Source organism: Lucilia cuprina, chromosome 5 (genome assembly GCF_022045245.1).
Source record: "Lucilia cuprina isolate Lc7/37 chromosome 5, ASM2204524v1, whole genome shotgun sequence".
Lineage (NCBI taxonomy): Eukaryota > Metazoa > Arthropoda > Insecta > Diptera > Calliphoridae > Lucilia > Lucilia cuprina.
In genome coordinates this window covers 38,327,794-38,343,311 of record NC_060953.1, presented here as the reverse complement: position 1 = coordinate 38,343,311, position 15,518 = coordinate 38,327,794, and the positions used below count along the sequence as shown (strand labels likewise).

The 15,518-nt window shown below is 29.2% G+C and overlaps 1 protein-coding gene across 3 annotated transcripts in view; it reads left to right on the top strand.

Moving 5' to 3' along the window:
* Positions 1 to 15,518, top strand: part of LOC111684993 (kin of IRRE-like protein 2) — a 110,356-nt gene that overhangs the window by 14,170 nt on the left and 80,668 nt on the right. For all 3 annotated transcript variants that reach the window (XM_046953142.1, XM_023447227.2, XM_046953143.1), the window contains exons 2-3: positions 587 to 797; positions 6,206 to 6,333. In XM_046953142.1, the coding sequence (XP_046809098.1) occupies positions 587 to 797; positions 6,206 to 6,333 (339 nt within the window). The remainder of the gene's footprint in view (positions 1 to 586; positions 798 to 6,205; positions 6,334 to 15,518) is intronic.

Below are 15,518 nucleotides of genomic sequence, written 5' to 3'. Positions count from 1 at the left end.
ACCCTAAACCATTTTAGTGGTGAGGGTATATTGGTTTCGAGCTGATGTTTGTAACGCACAATAATATTGGTCCTATACCCAATTTAAAATATACCAATCGGCTCAGAATAATTTTCTAATTCAATATAGCTATATACGTCCGTCTGTCTGTCCGTCCGTCCGTCCGTCTGTCCGTTAATGTAAACCTTGTAATCAAACTACAGGTCGCAATTTTGAACATAATTCATTGAAATTTGGTACATGATCTTCTATTGTCCCGAGGACGATGGTTAAGATCGGTCATTTTTTCATCTAGCCCCATACAACTGTACCTTCGAATAGGGATTGTAAACTTTCTAATTAAACTACTGGTCGAAATTTTGGAGATAATTCAATAAAATTGGACATTTGTGTAATATTAATCTGTTTAAAACAGTTTAATATTACACTTAATATGCTCGTATTTATAACATTACAGTGCAAAATATATATTTTTTATTATACGAATACATCATATATTTACAATTTAAATACACATTTACATATGTACTTACATACATATGTACATATAATTTATTCTCTATTAATCTATTTTTCATTATTGTAGGTCTCATGGATAAGACATCGTGATATTCATATTTTAACCGTTGGCTCCTATACATACACATCAGATTTACGTTTTCAGGCAACACATCATCACGATTCAGATGATTGGACATTGCAAATCAAATGGACGCAAAAACGTGATGCTGGCATGTATGAATGTCAAATATCCACTCAGCCTGTTAGAAGTTATTTTGTGAATCTTAATGTTGTGGGTAAGTAACGGACATGTGCCAGAACACACACTTAGGCATTTCAATATATAATCATATACATTTGAATACATACACACATATATGCTTAAGCTGCTAAAATTAAACACATATTTACACACTTTTGTGAAAACACTGAACGAACGAACGACTGACTGTCTGTTAGGGATATTCGTTTGAAAACTTAAACAATAAGTATATTTATAGTTTCAACATGTATTCTTTAGAGTGGATGTATTTATAATTTATGTTTCTCTAACTGGTTCTCGTGGGAGGTTGTAGAAAGTAAGGAAAGGATTTCCATTAATAATAACTATAGAAACTGCACCTGTTGTAAAGAAAATTTAAACGAAGATTATGAAAAAAAATCTACTACTTATATAACATTTTCTGGTAATAATTGTATTAAACAATTCTAAGTCTACAGCATTCGCATAGAGGTCATCCTAACTCATTTTAATGCCGACATTTTTCATTCAAAATCATTGAAAGGAAGAAAAAACCCATTCGCATTAAAAATAACAAAAACGACAACGTGAAAAAAAACAAAAAAAAAAGGACAATGAATGAATGTTTGAGCAACGAGTTGGGTGAACAGTATTTAACATATAAATTACCTGTTATACATCAACAACTCTTTGCCAATAAAAGTCCTGTGTCTGCCATTGTCTGTGGAGCACGTTGTTTGTCCCTTGGAATATATGTCTGCTTAATTCATCCATAAATTTTGTGATTGTTGAAGTTGTTTGTTGACGCTGCCATTGTAGTTGTTTCGAATAGTGTATATTAAGGTGGTTTATTTGAGGATAAGTTCTAAAACGGTTTAAATTATTTGTTACTCCGAAATTTTAAAATTTTCATACTCATTTGTAATAGAAAATTGCATTGTATTGTGTGGGGAGAAAAGGATTCAGAACTGATTTGAAATAAGCCAATTTTGTACGAGAAGCTCCCGGATTACGCTCATAGTAATCCGGGAGCTTCCAAACGCGGCCAAACATGAATCCGTAATATTCCATCATAATCACTTTTTAACTTAAAATGTATTCGGATATAGTATCCCAATAGAATTTTGATTGTAACATTTTAAGAATCATTCCTAAAAGACTGAGTTTCTGAATCATAGGGTTACTCAAACACTAGATAAAATCATAATTACCATTGCGGTACAACTGGTACGATAATGGTCTAACTGTATATCATTATGATATGACGTTTAAAGTATTCTCCTCTTTAATCAAAACTAGAAAATTGTTGTATTGGTCTCTTGTCTCAGCCCTCTAATACACCAGAATTTAAGGCCACGTTCGCCTTAAATTTCTTTGTTTTGCTCCCAGCGCTTAAAAACGGGGTAACCGACATTGGTTTGTTTTATTAATTGTCTCAAGAAGTAATTCTCATCTTATCAGTTCATTATATTTGCAGAAAGATAAAAAAGACAATAGCTAACGATGGCGTATATTTTACAAGTGAAAACTGTTTTTCACCTTTATCTACACGCAGAGAAAAAACATAGTGCGACATGATTACTATAACTAAACAATGTTCACTGTAACAATATATTGTTATCAAGAACATATTATGTTACTAAAAAATATTTAAACTTACAAATAACCATTATATGTTTTGTTGTTCTATGTTTGTTGCAACAACAACAAAACACACCTCACACATATTATTTTTTGTGCGTGTGTTGTTCTAAGAGACAATAAAATGAGTTGAAATAATTCCCATTTGGTTTATAACATTATATGTATAAGTATTTCACTTTATATAAAATAACGTACTTATGTTTTTGTGAATCAAATTGAAATTTGTTAATCGTGTCGTGTAATATAGGTTTCTTAATTTTTACTTTTTTAGAAACTGTAATTTTACTGATTCAGTAATAAAAATAACTTTGATTTCGATACATATTTTTAACGACATTTTATTTACAATATTATGGTAAATAAAAAATATTATGATAAAATATTTTAGCTCATATTAATCATAATATGATATTTAATAATTGTTACAATAACCATAATATATTTAGACTACAATCATAGTATTAACCTTAGAACATGGTTACCACAACCATGTTTTTTCTCTGCGTTTAGGTAATCTGGACAAAGGACTAAAAGTCGAGGCCACAGAACTCTAAGAAGTGAAATGATGTCATTTTTTTACATTACGCTCTTCTCACAGACGAGTTCTGTGTAACTCCAACACATATGTAAGAATCTTACTCTCTCTCTCTCTCTCTGTCCAAACTTCAAAACTTTGTCGCGAAAATTCGTGGCTTATAGCATTTGAAAATATTTTTTATCACTTAACGTTATATTTTAACATTTTTTTTACACTTTAAGTATATTTAATAGAACGAAAAGATTTAATTTTTAACAAACGAAAAAAATATTTTACATTTTTTTGACATTTAATTTTTGTTTTTGAAATTAAAACTGTAAATTTTCGTGTTGTGCAAGAAAAAATATTTCAACTAAATTATTTATTATTTCAATATTGCAGATTAAAAAGTAAAGATACATTCATATATAATGTTTATATATAAATTATGTTGCAAAATATTTAAAGAAATCTATTAAAATATGAATTTAAATGTAATAATTTTTTTCAATATTTTTGAATCCGATTTTTTGCAACTATGTTGGCTTGAGAATTCTACTAATACATTCTTAGAGTTAGGTACCGACTGACAGTAGAATTAGGTACTTAGTGTTCAGTGGTCGAGGCCTTAAAAATCAAAGGTCATAAGTATCAAATCTTTGCATATATAGCGATTATTGTTCGTCGTACGACTTTGTTATTATAAAATTTGTACAAAAAAAATTTCCAATATTTTGGTACAGATAATTTTCCACCCTACTAGTCATTTTTGCCCATATTTCTTTTTGTCAATATAATGTTTTCTAACATCTATCTAGGCATTTGTACAGCTCTTTATTCATTTCATGCCCACCATTAAAAGCGTTGGAGGTATACATAAATATTGTCATTTCATTTCAAACTTTAGGAAATATAAGCTGTAGGCTTAAAAAAAATATGAGATCACAATATACTCCTTAACTCTTTCACGTATACGAAACACCAATGTCCCAAGTTTTTTTAGATTTTTCTCGATATAGATCGTCATTTTGAGTTCAAAGCTTCAGTAAAAGGTTATTTCTAAAGAAAAATACGTTATTTTTTAGAATTTGATGTCACTACATGCTAAAAAGGATAATATCCTGTGATATCCTTCGAAAACACTTTTTTCAGTTTTCATCAAAAATGATCAATATACGTCAAATAAAGTTTGTGGAGAAGTCATATCCATAAAAAGTCTAGCGGTTTAGTTTTGTGCGTGAAAGAGTTAAGGGAGGAGCTATGCTAGGCTGGCATTTTTCACAAAACTTAAGCTGATACAGTTTTTTGGGTACTACTTATTTCAACATAAGTCCTTCCGAAATAGGTTTTATTAAAGTAAGGCGGACATCGAGCAATCATTAATTCAGAAATAAAAAATTTTCTGAAAATCAGTTTATGTTTTTATACCCTTTACCGTCATCAATGTAGATAGAAATTTGTAATTTCATGTATAACATTGAAAAATATTCTTTTCAGACTTTTTTTATTGGTCTTTCTGAAATTATGAGTTTCCATCCGTCCGTCTGTGAGTGTAGGACACAAATTCAGTCAAAATATTGACTTTTATCCTCGTCTGGTTGGATAATCGATTCATATCGTGAAAAGTTTCTTAACAAAAATATTGATAATAAATTATGACAAATAGTCAAATAATCAATTTACATATATTTTTACAAAAACAATTCAGTTAAGTTACCCATGAAAAAATTTCCTTACCAGGTAAGTAGTTAAAATATCAAAATTTACATACACAATAGCATTTTAAGTCATTATTATAATATGGCGATGTCATTGGAGACAAGTACTTAACACAATCGCTTACATGTAATTAGAAAAGTAAGTCAATGTAAATCGTGTGAAAAAGCACATTCATGCAGAAGCGGATTAATGAATCAGAATGTAGTTATATAGCACATTATCCATAAGACATTATAAAAGTGCCTTTATGTAATCATCATTCTGATTGAAGATGTAGCAGTCATTGAAAGGTATATTAATCGGTAAGTGGTTAAAATTGTAAGTCATTATTCAATTGTTGCTAAGTATTTATCGATTGGTCCATAATTGGGCAAATGATATCGCTTAGGCTCATCCGAATATTAAACTCTAACATATTCCTTTTTCGAAATTTTATTTAACTCTTGGCAGTCGTATTTAAATCAGTCAGTACGTTTGTTATATATTTTTATACCCTACACCACTATAGTGAGGAGGGTATTATGCGTTTGTGCTGAAGTTTGTAACACCCAAAAATATTGGTCCTAGACCCAGCTTAAAGTATACCAATCGCATCAGAATCACTTTCTGAGTCGATTTAGCTATGTCCGTCTGTCCGTCCGTCCGTCTGTCCGTCCGTCTGTCTATGTGTCCATGTAAACCTTGTGCGCACGCTACAGGTCGCAATTTTCAAGATAATTTGATGAAATTTGGCACATAATCTTTTTTGGTTCAAGGACGATCGCTATTGAAATCGGTCCATTATTTCTCCTAGCCCCCATAAAACCGTACCCCCCGAATCGGGCCTTTAGGCTCATAAGTACGTTAAATGTTTTATAATGTCAACGAAAAATCAGCAAAAATTAGTTCTATGAACAATAATTGACAATACTAATTTTTATAGTGATCAAGCCTCCCCTTCAGAAAATGAGTTGAAGGTCAAAATTAACTTATAATTACTTATAAAACGATTAAAATCTACATAAATGACTTTGCAGTAGACGGAAATTCATCTACCAAAATTTATAAGGATAGGCCCATATTTACCCCTTCTCCCCTATGAGCCCTCTTGTAGAAAATCACTCTTTTTTTTTTGTCAACAATAAGTAAAAATATTCCATAATAAAACAAATTAAATGCTTTATTTAAAAAAAAATCAAAATTTTAACTTACTGACTGGTGTTGGGTATCATATGGTCGGCAATGTCCGACTATAAATTATTCATGATGAATGTTTTTATATAACATTTCTTTTTATTTTTGAAAACAAGTATTATTAACTTTTGCAAACACACACAACACGGACTGCTCCTAGTTTTTATACTCTGTCTAAAATTGTTCTATATATGTATATGTATATTTTTTTTACTTCTTTACATGTTTCATTTGATGATGATGGTGTTGTTGCTGTGGTTGGATATATGTGTCTACACAAACGGATGGATATGGTTACATAAACATGACAACAATAACGAAAACAAAAAACAAAAAAACAACAACATCTATTAAACATTATATACATATATACACTTTAACAATAAAAATGGCCATTTATGTGTCAACAGTGCCAACGGCCACCATCCTTGGTGGACCTGACCTTCATGTCGACAAAGGCAGTACAATAAATCTAACATGTACAGTTAAATTTAGCCCGGAACCACCAGCATATATATTCTGGTATCATCACGAGGAGGTAATTAAAGTTTACTATATATGTTATACTTTATACTATAGAGAATTTCAGCTTGTATTTATTATTATTTTTTATTATTTCAAACTTTGCCCTTTAATCTGAATATGTTGTTGTTTGTTGCATATTTTTTTTTTCTCTGTTTAGTTCAGCATAATTTTTGTGTTCAAAAGTATAATTTAATGGAAATTGATTTTGATGTAATTTAAATGGTTGTTTGAAGCAAATGTTATGGCATTGGTGGTATTGTTTCCGATTTTGACATTATACGAGATGTTAACTTAAGTAAAGCGGGAGTTTTACTGTTAAATATAAAGAAAAAGGTTTGATGAATAAATTTGTTGTTACATACATTCATAATACATAATGACTTCGATCATTAAGTTTTTTTCTATGAAAAATATGCAATGTAATGGTGTGAATATGCTACTTTAATCAAAGCACCTGGTGGTGTAAAGTATTTGATCTCAATATAAATTCATTAAAATATTTCCATACAAATAAACCAATCAAATATAATGACTCGACACTTTAATCTGCTGCAATTCAGACAATAAAAGAATTAATTTAGTTTGAAACAAGAAAAAAATTTTCATCAATTCTAATTCTAAAAGCCTACAAATATCACATTTATGCACGTGTTTTGGGCAAAACACTTTGAATACAAAATTAGTTAATTTTGGCAAAGACATCAGCATATTTTTTGCTTAATATACATTTCAATATGTATTTGCATAAGAAATCTGGAATAAAACATAAATACCCAAAAAAAATTTAATTACCAGGTAAGCAGCTATCTTATCGTAAAAGCTGAATAATGTATTAGATGGTACTATATATAACACACTATAAATAAGACGTTATTTAAGTACTTCTATGTAATGAGAACGATATGTAGTAGTCATTGGAAAGTATGTTAAGTGTTTATAAAGTATCGGTAAGTGATTACAATTTCAAGTCATTACCAACTTTTTGTACTAATGTCCATTAACTTTATAACTTTTGTACAATTTTTAAGAATTCTACATCGGCCCTATCCTTTCCATTTAAAGCATAAAATTTTGCTTCGAATAAAATTTACTCTCAAAACTGTTTACAAAAAATACATGTTGGAGCTTTCGCTTCATTACTTCCAGTCGTAAGCAATATCGCAGACTAGTTACTAAATCTACTGAACAACTTACTTATTGGCTTACAGACCTCGGTAAGAATGTCGATCTAATTGACTTGACGTTAATCAAAAATATAAAAGAAGAAGTAAAGAAATCTTTACACTTAAAGAAAACAAAATGAGAAATGATATCCTGCTGAGAAAATAGAATATAGTCTATAGAAATATGCATTAGCTTGAGCCACCTACCTATACTCCCTTAAAATGATGAATGGGTTACACCTTTTAAACTAAACGAATCTACATCAGAGATACAAGCCGATGTGAAAAAATCGCAATCATTTTAGGTCGGCGGCGGCGGCTTATTATAGAAAATATCGGCGCCGGCTAAATTGTCGGCTCAATTTAAACTTTTCTTCAGAAATTGTCCTTATAAGCGTTTATTATATTGAAAAATCTCTGTATAATAGTCTGTTATAAAGAAACCTGTCTCCATATGAATTTTTTTCAGCAGAAAAATGAACATTTATAGTAGTTTTCACAATTTTAATATTAGCACAATATTGTGTGGCAACAATTTTCAATTTGTAATAATAATTTAAAATAGTGGCAACTCCGCTCAAATTGGTGATTTTTTTTTTTCATGTGTGATTCGAATCTTTATCAGCGGCTAAGTTTAAGCCGGCTGAGCTTTTGAGCCGAAAGAAGACGGAGGCGGCGCGTTTTGAAAAATATAACCAGCGGCCAGCCGCCGCCAATTTGAGCCGTTTTGGCTTGTATCTCTGGTCTCCATCGAAATGTTTTCACTAGAATACATGTAGATGAGAGTTTTGGTGTCCTTATGCAATGTATTTTTATAATTTTCAACACTATTTGACACTATTTGAAATTGACCTATAAACTTTTGAAACAAAATTTATTATTACAACAATTTTAAAGACAATATCTTTGGCTTTAATATTTTATGTAGGTAAGTTTTATTGAAATCATAGATTGTAAATCCGACTTTTGTGCGCTTTCAAGGCAGCCTAAGCTTTTAAGCGAAACAAGTGTAGAATGCATAGTGTAGAAATTAAACTAAACCAACTAAGTGAAGGCTTCTATTTTTTTAGAAAAAAAAAAACTAAAAACATAATTAAACAAGAAGGAATGTTATAGTCGGTCAAGCCCGACCATATAATACCCTACACCACAGTGTATTTCTCGGAATAATTAGTTTCCTTCTAAGTTTTTAATTAAATATTTTAAAAGTTAAGAAGTACTAAGTCCCTCCCGCCACGCCACGGCTTATTCCAAGGGAGAGTAAATATGTTATTTCACATATTCGATGTCTGTAAAAAAATATATTTAAGGTTAAATATAAAATTTAAGCAATTATTAAACTTTATCGTTTCTAAGTCATCAAGGCTAGTATAAAACTTGGTTTGGCAGGTTTTTGTCCAGATACGAGTGTATTAAACACAATTATGAACTTGAAAGCCCTATTCGGAGGGTTCAGTTGTATGAGGGCTAGGTGAAATAATGGACCGATGTAAACCATTTTCAACAGGCTTCGTCTCTGGTACAATAGAAGATCGAGTGCCAAATTTTATTGAATTATCTTCAAAATTGCGACCTGTAGTTTGATTACAAGTTTTAAAAGCCCTATTCGAGGGGTTCAGTTGTATGGGGGATAGGTGAAATAATGGACCGATGTTAACTATTTTCAATATACTTCGTCTACGATACCATATAAGATCATGTGCCAAATTTCATTGAATTATCTCCAAAATTGTGATCTGTAGTTTGATTAAAAGGTTTACAAGCCCTATTCGGGGGTTCAGTTGTATGGGGGCTAGGTGAAATAATAGACCGATCTTAATCATTTTCAATAGGCTTCGTCCCTGGGACAATATAAGATTATGTACCAAATTTCATTGAATTATCTTAGAAATTGCGACCTGTAGTTTGATTACAAGGTATACATGGACGGACGGACGGACCTCGCTAAATCGACTCAGAAAATGATTCTAAGCCGATTGGTATACTTTAAGGTCGGTATAGGACCAATATTATTCTGCGTTACAAACATCAGCACAAACCCAATATACCCTCCCCACTAAGGTGGTGTAGGGTATAAAAAAAATGTTTTAAACTTTATCAAATTATTTTGAATATTTCAACGTTGTAGTTTAATTTTACAAACAATCTTGAAAATTTTTCTTAGTTATAATGCAAATTAAACCTGGTGTAGGATATAATAATAATAAAAAAAATCAAAATTTGTATCCCAGTTGTGAGCTCGTGCTTAATATGTTTTTATGAAAAACTTATTTTCCTCTAAATTTGAGATATCTATAAGGAGTTCTTGTAAAGTTTGAAGACGATAAAGCCATGTTCATCCAACCGCCTGTATGGGTTTAATAGAGTAAACCTAGCAGAGTATAAAATGTATTAAAATATTTAATGTTTATGATAAATATTTGTTATTAACGAAAAATGAATAAAATTCTCCAGTTACAATAACACATCAATTCCTTTAAACTGAACTAACACATGCACATGATATAATGAACTCACTAACTTTTGAATACTAACAAAACATTAGCACAAACTGATAACTGATTATAAACATGAAGGTTATTATAAAAATCTTTTGAATCTGAAGGTAAGAATAATTTTACTTTCATAAATGAAAATAATAAATAATGACATAAAGCATAACCTGATTAAACAATAATTTTATTATAAATAATATTCTATGACTACTCATGGAAGTGAATGTTTGCACAAATATAAATATAAATTTGCTTTCATAATAATATAAATTAATAAACAATTAACTTTTCATTGTCAAAAGCAATTCCATTGAAAAACTCATTTAAACATTTCTTTTACGGCATACATAGTAATTAAACATAATGATAAATCTTAATTGTCATCAGTATGTCTATTTGTAAATTTAATTTACACTCAGATGGAACCACATGGATTTATTGTCATCTCTTCTTAATCGTGGATGCATTATGTTATATACTTACTTTATTACCTGTTAAAGGCTTTTATGGGCATGTAGATTGGTTAAAGCCTTCAGTGAATTAGTTTCAATAGCTATACATTTTGAAGTATCTGGGTGGTATAAGGGAGTCCCAGGAAATTTTTAATTTTTTCTATTCCTTCCAAGTATACATACATACATGGCAAAATCCTTTCTTTTACAACATATAACTATGAAGCAATGTTTGCTTATTGATTTCCAAAAGTTTTTACGAAAATAAATATTTTTGTACCACATACTTAGTAGTTTTAAGGAACACCCTTGAATTCATGCAGCTGCACATAATTAGAATGTATTTAAGTGAAAATTACCTTCAAGATATGTACGCTCTCATGCACAGTTCAGTGTAAATAATTCCGTTTCTATAGCAAAGATTTTAACGTTTATATTTCTTCTTTTTTCTTTTACGATTTTATTTGCTACGCTTTTCCTTCACTGCTTATACATCTAAATGAATTTGAAATTATCTAGAACACTGTTTCTAATTAAATTATTATAATTACGCATTTTGATGTGTAAATTAATTTTCACTGAATACCTAAATGAATAGCAATTAAAAGTTTTGCTTTAATGTGAGAACTTTCAAAATCGTCTGGTGGTCACGCAATTTTTACATAATTTGATAATATTTCTCTTGGCCCTAGATCATAACCTGTTGAAAATGGTTGAAATTATTCAATTACTTCAACTAGCTGCGATACAATTATCCATGTTAACCTAGAGGTCAAAATTCAGGCCGCAGTTTGTAACTTGAGTCATGGGGGATATGATTAGACAAAGTAGTTGATTACATGGTCAATTACAAGTATATGTAATGTGTAATTGAGCAATTACAATTACCTGTAATGTATGTGTGAGCAATTGCAATTACTTGTAATGTTTAATAGAGCAATTACAATTAAATGTTTTTAAAATTTTCCCAATTACAATTACTTGTAAAACCCAACTACAAATACTAATAATAATCAATTACTTGTTAATGTAATTGAAGTTTTCGCAATAAAAATTACTTGCAATTACAAGTAATTGAAATTGGCAAAACTTCAATTACAATTACAAGAAATTGCAATTGGTAACACTTCAATTACAATTATTTCAAATCGATACCGACTAGAATTGATCTGTGGGTTTTCACTATAGAGGTAAATACAGGTTAAAATGAAGCTTTACTTACATCAGATTCTAAGTATACGTAATATAATTGATACATATTGCTCATACGCCTATATGAACATAAACAATTCCTTTAAAATGACAATAAATGATATTCCTAGCATTTTGTAATTTTAAAAAATGATTGTAATTACTTGCACATTATCACAATGAGATAATATTTTAAAAATGTAATGCATTACATTTAATTAAAAACTATTTTTTTTTTAATATTTACAAAAATTAAACAACCCAGTTAAAATTGTATTAGTTCTACAACTAGTTCTAGAATACATGATTTTCGCCTGAACTCGTTCTACTTTGGCGTTGAGACCAATGATTTTTGTTCGAAATTTTCACCTTCGGAACTGGTTCTGAGGAAGCGTTATGGAGTCGACACTCGTTCTTTAGAACGCTTCTGGAACTAGTTCTTTAATCAATGATTTTTGTTTGATTTTGTCAACCTCGGAACTAGTTCCAGGGAAGCTATAGAGAACATATAAAAAAATATTTCTTTTTTAGCGCTTTTTTCAAATTATTAAGATTAGGAGCAATTTTTAGAAAATGTTGAGGAATTTTTACTATTGAACTAATGTTATTTACAAAACCTCTAACATTTTAAAATTTTTTGTAGGAATATATGTTATCGGTGGCATTCAATTATGGATCTCTTTAATATCTTGTAGTTCAGTTGAATGCAAAAATATACATTTGAACGCGTTTTCTATTTCGATAAAAATAAGTTTATAAATTTTAATTTTTTTTTTTGACATTTTTTTCAATTGATTCCAAGATGTTGTTTCGGAACTAGTATACGTTTCATTGAACTAGTGCAGTAGTAATGTATAACTAGCTTCAAACAACTAGTTCCTTGAAAACTATTTAGAAATATTTAAGAACCACAACAAAATTCTAAAGAACGGGTTACAGAAGTAATGGTGACACTACTAGTTCCAAGGCTGTTGTTTAAGAATCTGAAGTGGTTCTGTTTTTACTCGTTCTAGAACTAGTAGTTTTTAGAACAAGTTCTAAAATTTTTCCTAGGAAAGCTTATGTTTAGCAATATAAATTAATATTTTTTTCTTTAAAATAACACACAAAAATCTATTAAATTGAAAAGTTACATATCAAATGTTTTAAAATATTACAATCGATTACAACTAATTGTTATTAAACACTTAAGTTAAAGCCATTACATTATTTATAAACAACTACATAATAATATTTAAACTAAAAACTTTTTGCTAACTTTTTTCCGGTTTTCTTTAAATAAATATATTCCAAAACAACATTTTATTTCAACAAATTTTAAAGTTGCAAATTTCTTTATATATTTGTATTAGTTTATTAACCACGAAGAACTTTTCTTTTTCTTTTAATAGGCCTGTTTCTATACGATTAATATAAAAACATAAATTTATTTTGTAATAAATATAGAAAATTATGTTTATTTCTTTTGTGTATAATCTTTTGATAACTTTTAATCTGTTTTGTTCTTTTTTCTTTGTTTTTTTTTTGTTTTCTCTATACAAACATACGACTACATTCATACATATGGGATTATTTAAGTTTCTGCGTTTTCCTACTTTGTTAGATCCACTTAAAAGATATCGCAAATTTTATCCCTGATTACAAATGGTGTAAAGGAAAAGATACATTTGTATGTACATACATATGCGTATTGGTAGAGAGAGGAAAGCAAAAAAACAATAGCAAATGTTGCTTGTTTTCATTCTTTTATTTTATAAATAAATAGTACTATGTTATAAATATATAGTACAAACATATAGTTATAGTAACAACATAAGACGGGTACGGATTTAATATGACAAGTTGTTGATTAGGTTTAAGAGCACAATGGGAAAATGTATAAAAACATCTTACTGTTCAGCCTTACAATACAGAAACGATGTAATGTATTACTACAGTAATGTACCACAGAAATTTACTAACTACGACTACCCTAATGTTAAAAAAATACAACAAAATACAAAACAATATGAACTTGTATTAGCACATAAATAAGGCTCAAGCATATGTTGCCAGCTCAGCCTGGAGAGGGAGAAAAAGTGAGTGTGTGAGAAAACTCACTCTAAAAATACTACTAGTCAGGGGCAATAACTGTTTCTAAATGTTTATATAACAGTAAACACTTGCAAACATACACATATATACACTTAAATGCATAACAATTGCTATAAACAAACACACACAAATATACTTAAATAGCCCAGTAAATCTAAGTGGGCGGTCCAATACATAAAGCAGAATTAGAACAGTACTAAGACAGAACTAGAACAGAACTATAGCAGAACTAGAAAAGAACTAGAACAGAACTAGAACTAGAATAGAACTAAAACAGAACTAGAACAGAACTAGAACAGAACTAGAACAGAACTAGAACAGAACTAGAACAGAACTAGAACAGAACTAGAACAGAACTAGAACAAAACAGAACTAGAACAGAACTAGAACAGAACTAAACAGAACTAGAACAGAACTAGAACAGAACTAGAACAGAACTAGAACAGAACTAGAACAGAACTAGAACAGAACTAGAACAGAACTAGAACTGAACTAGAACAGAACTAGAACAGAACTAGAACAGAACTAGAACAGAACTAGAAAAGAACTAGAACAGAACTAGAACAGAACTAGAACAGAACTAGAACAGAACTAGAACAGAACTAGAACAGAACTAGAACAGAACTAGAACAGAACTAGAACAGAACTAGAACAGAACTAGAACAGAACTAGAACAGAACTAGAACAGAACTAGAACAGAACAGGAACAGAATTAGAACAGAACTAGAAAAAGTACCAAGATTTTACTTTGTAAACCAATTTATACAAAATATATTCAGCGAAAATCATTTTCTATGAATATACATTGACTCCTTCTCCTAAACTGCTAGATAATATGTATATATATTTTGTTTATATAATAAAAAAGTACATAAATATTTGTATATACGAATGTATGTTGTAACAACTAAATGTCTATTAACGTGGATTATATTCAATATAATTTGTTAAAGCAACATCTTGTATAATTTAATAATACTTATGTACTAAATAAAATACAAACAAAAATAACAGAAAATACAAACAGCAGCAACAACATTAACAAAAACAATATTAATAACTACTAAATAACAAAATTTATGTAATTTTGAGAATATTTAAAAAATATTTTGGACGAAAGAAAATATATTTTTTTCACAAATTTGAAAATATATTTAACGTCCAAATAATTTCAAAACTTTAGCAATTTATGTCAGAAGTTTTTCATGGTTTTTGACAAGCATTTGTTTAAATCAAAATAAAATTATATTGTAAAAATTTTGTCAGTTATTGATGAAGTTGTTAATGAATAACATATAATTAAATTTATATAAATTGATTTGAATACTTAGAAGATTAAAAAAATATTATGATTTTGTGTACTTAACTATGAAATGTGTTATGTTCGATTCCTAGAATAATAAATATTATAAAAATCTTATGTAGCAATAATGAAAATATTATGTAAGATTTTGCGTAGGATTGTATACCATTTAACAATAATTATGCAGAAGTAGAAGATTTTCAGTTATACTAACTAACTAACTAACTAACTAACTAACTAACTAACTAACTAGCTAACTAACTAACTAACTAACTAACTAACTAACTAACTAACTAACTAACTAACTAACTAACTAACTAACTAAATAAGTAATTAACTAACTAGAAGTGCATTTTTCAAAAAATATTTTCAAATACTTCTACTTCTTAAACAACAAGTAAGAGTTTTATATTCGGCTGTGCCGAATCTTATATACCCTTCACCATGATGTGTTAAAAAACAGTCAGTACGAATTTTATTACAAAAAATCAAAAAATACC